The sequence below is a fragment of the Zychaea mexicana genome, assembly GCF_025766255.1.
Source record: "Zychaea mexicana strain RSA 1403 chromosome Unknown BDB00scaffold_195, whole genome shotgun sequence".
Classification (NCBI taxonomy): Eukaryota; Fungi; Mucoromycota; class Mucoromycetes; order Mucorales; family Lichtheimiaceae; genus Zychaea; species Zychaea mexicana.
In genome coordinates, this window is record NW_026516858.1 from 23,431 (window position 1) to 25,608 (window position 2,178).

A 2,178-nucleotide genomic window follows, 5' to 3' on the forward strand; every position below is an offset into this window, starting at 1 on the left:
ATTACAAAAATTAGCCATACAGCATTAAACATACAACATTTACTTTAACTTAGGGCCATACAACAGGGATCAAATAACTATGCAGATATACATAATTACATGTATAAGTTTTAGGTTGTTTGCTACCATAATTTATGATAGCATCAAGCTATCTTCTTTTCTCTTTCACAGAATGTTAGTACGTTGGAGTATTCCCCCCCCCTGCCTTGGTCAAAACGAACACATCAACAGTAATAGGTCAAAGCATATTTTAGTTGTCAGCAGCTGCATGTGTTCGCTTCGCTTTACGGGGCATACAGTAATGGAAATGCCCTGTGCTATGTTATTTATTGCATTTTGTCTTTCGCGCTTTTTTGCTTTGAAGCGCGTGCCATACGTTGATATGGCTACTACCTTCAAACAAGGAAACATACGGAAATAGAGGATTGCAGTATGTCGGTGTAGCGTTGCTGATCTGGTGACATCAAAGTACCTCGTGGCGGTTATGGTCAGACAGTGACAACATGTAGTGTTCATAAGTGTGAATGCTATGGTGCGACGAGACGATCCTCACCGCTATACTTTCGACAAACCTTTAAAAAAAAGCACAGTTTAGGTTACGTTCTTGGCTTAAATAACAACTACTCTATTCGAGTTGGAATCAAAATACCAAGCGATCCACTTTTATCAGCTACGATTCTCGTTAAATGTATATCTCAAAAGAAACGATTACTTTTCTTCCGCACCTGGGGAAAATAGAGGACAAGTAAATTTCTATTGGTCAAAAGCACAGATAAAGTCACGATTCGACTCACGCAAAAAAATTAAAGGCTTTTTTCTTAACAGCCCCACTTTTCCGCCCTTTTTTTTTTATTACTTGGCCTGGATCAAGCATATTATACATGTCTAACCTCGAAGAAGATTTGAACACCCCTTTCGGTAAGTAATGAAAGAATCTGTTATAGAAAAAAGAAAGCAATTGTTGTGATGAGCAAGTGATTGACTCTTTTTTTTTTTTATTGGGTACTAGATCCCTTTGCTGAGGACGAACAGGAAAAGGCCCCCAAGTCTGCCAAACACATCCGTAAGTTTTGCGGCCTTATTTTTGGAATAAACGGGAATGGGGGAGAAATTTTGAAATTGGGGGAAAACCAGATCATGTTCCACGTTATACCACGCCTGTGTCTTCTAAACCGGAATTGTGGGGGTTGGTGGAAATTGTGTAGATTTGCGTATTCAGCAACGTAACGGCCGAAAGACACTTACCACTCTCCAAGGTCTTCCCAAGGAGTACAACAACAAGAAAATCTTGAAAGTGTTCAAAAAGGAATTTGCCTGCAACGGTACGATCGTGGACGATGACGAACTGGGTGAAGTGTTGCAGTTGTCTGGCGATCAGCGTCTAAAGATTGCCGAGTTCCTCATCAAGGAGGAGATTGCAAAGAAATCAGAGATCAAGGTGCACGGTTTTTAAAAAGGAATCACACTCAAAGAACGCTTTATACATACAACCGAACTGCACTCAAAAACAACAACGACGACGATTACGACGACGATTACGACACACACACATCTTTGCTACTGTTTTTGTTTCTTCAGTCTGTCTCTCCCTCTCTCTATTTCTCTCTCGAACTCACGCACATATACACTCTTCGTCTTTTTTTTTTTCTCGGCCTGTCATATTCCTTTTTCGATTTTCTCCCCCCTGCCACACAATCCAATTTTACCAATACAAACAAAAGAAACATCTTTCAAATCGCTTCTTGTATAAAAAAAAACGAAATTAGAAATATTGCGTTGTTTTTCTCCCTCATGAGTGTTTTGTAAATCTTTGCATAGGATGGATATCATGGATGGTTATATGACTCTGCACGACTACACCTGCCAGAATGCCGAGAAAGTGACTTGCTAGTTGGCGTTAAGGCATAAAAATGTTGTTATTGTTTCGACAAATGGCAAATGACATGGATAAACGTCAGCTGCATTACGATGTTGTGCGATTTTCTCAGTAGGTCCCGGTGCACAAGGGCGGGTAATAGCTCCTAGCATAGTAAAGTTTCAGCTGCTCCGTACTGATATGTGGCACGCTAAATGCTTCTCACATCCACATTCACACTCACATACTATACACACACAAATTCTCATCAACCTTATAACAGCAGTAACGAACAGTACTGTTATGCCGACCATGGTGCTGGT

At 40.3% G+C, this 2,178-nt stretch overlaps 1 protein-coding gene across 1 annotated transcript; it reads left to right on the forward strand.

The window, feature by feature from the left end:
- Positions 1 to 881: 881 nt before the first annotated feature.
- On the forward strand, positions 882 to 1,453 carry BDB00DRAFT_793516 (translational initiation factor eIF1; the record flags this gene model as incomplete). The annotated part of the gene is made up of 3 exons (XM_053121218.1): positions 882 to 918; positions 1,010 to 1,063; positions 1,206 to 1,453. 3 exons carry the CDS (start codon positions 882 to 884, stop codon positions 1,451 to 1,453), a joined length of 339 nt encoding a protein of 112 aa, XP_052972602.1.
- Positions 1,454 to 2,178: the final 725 nt, after the last annotated feature.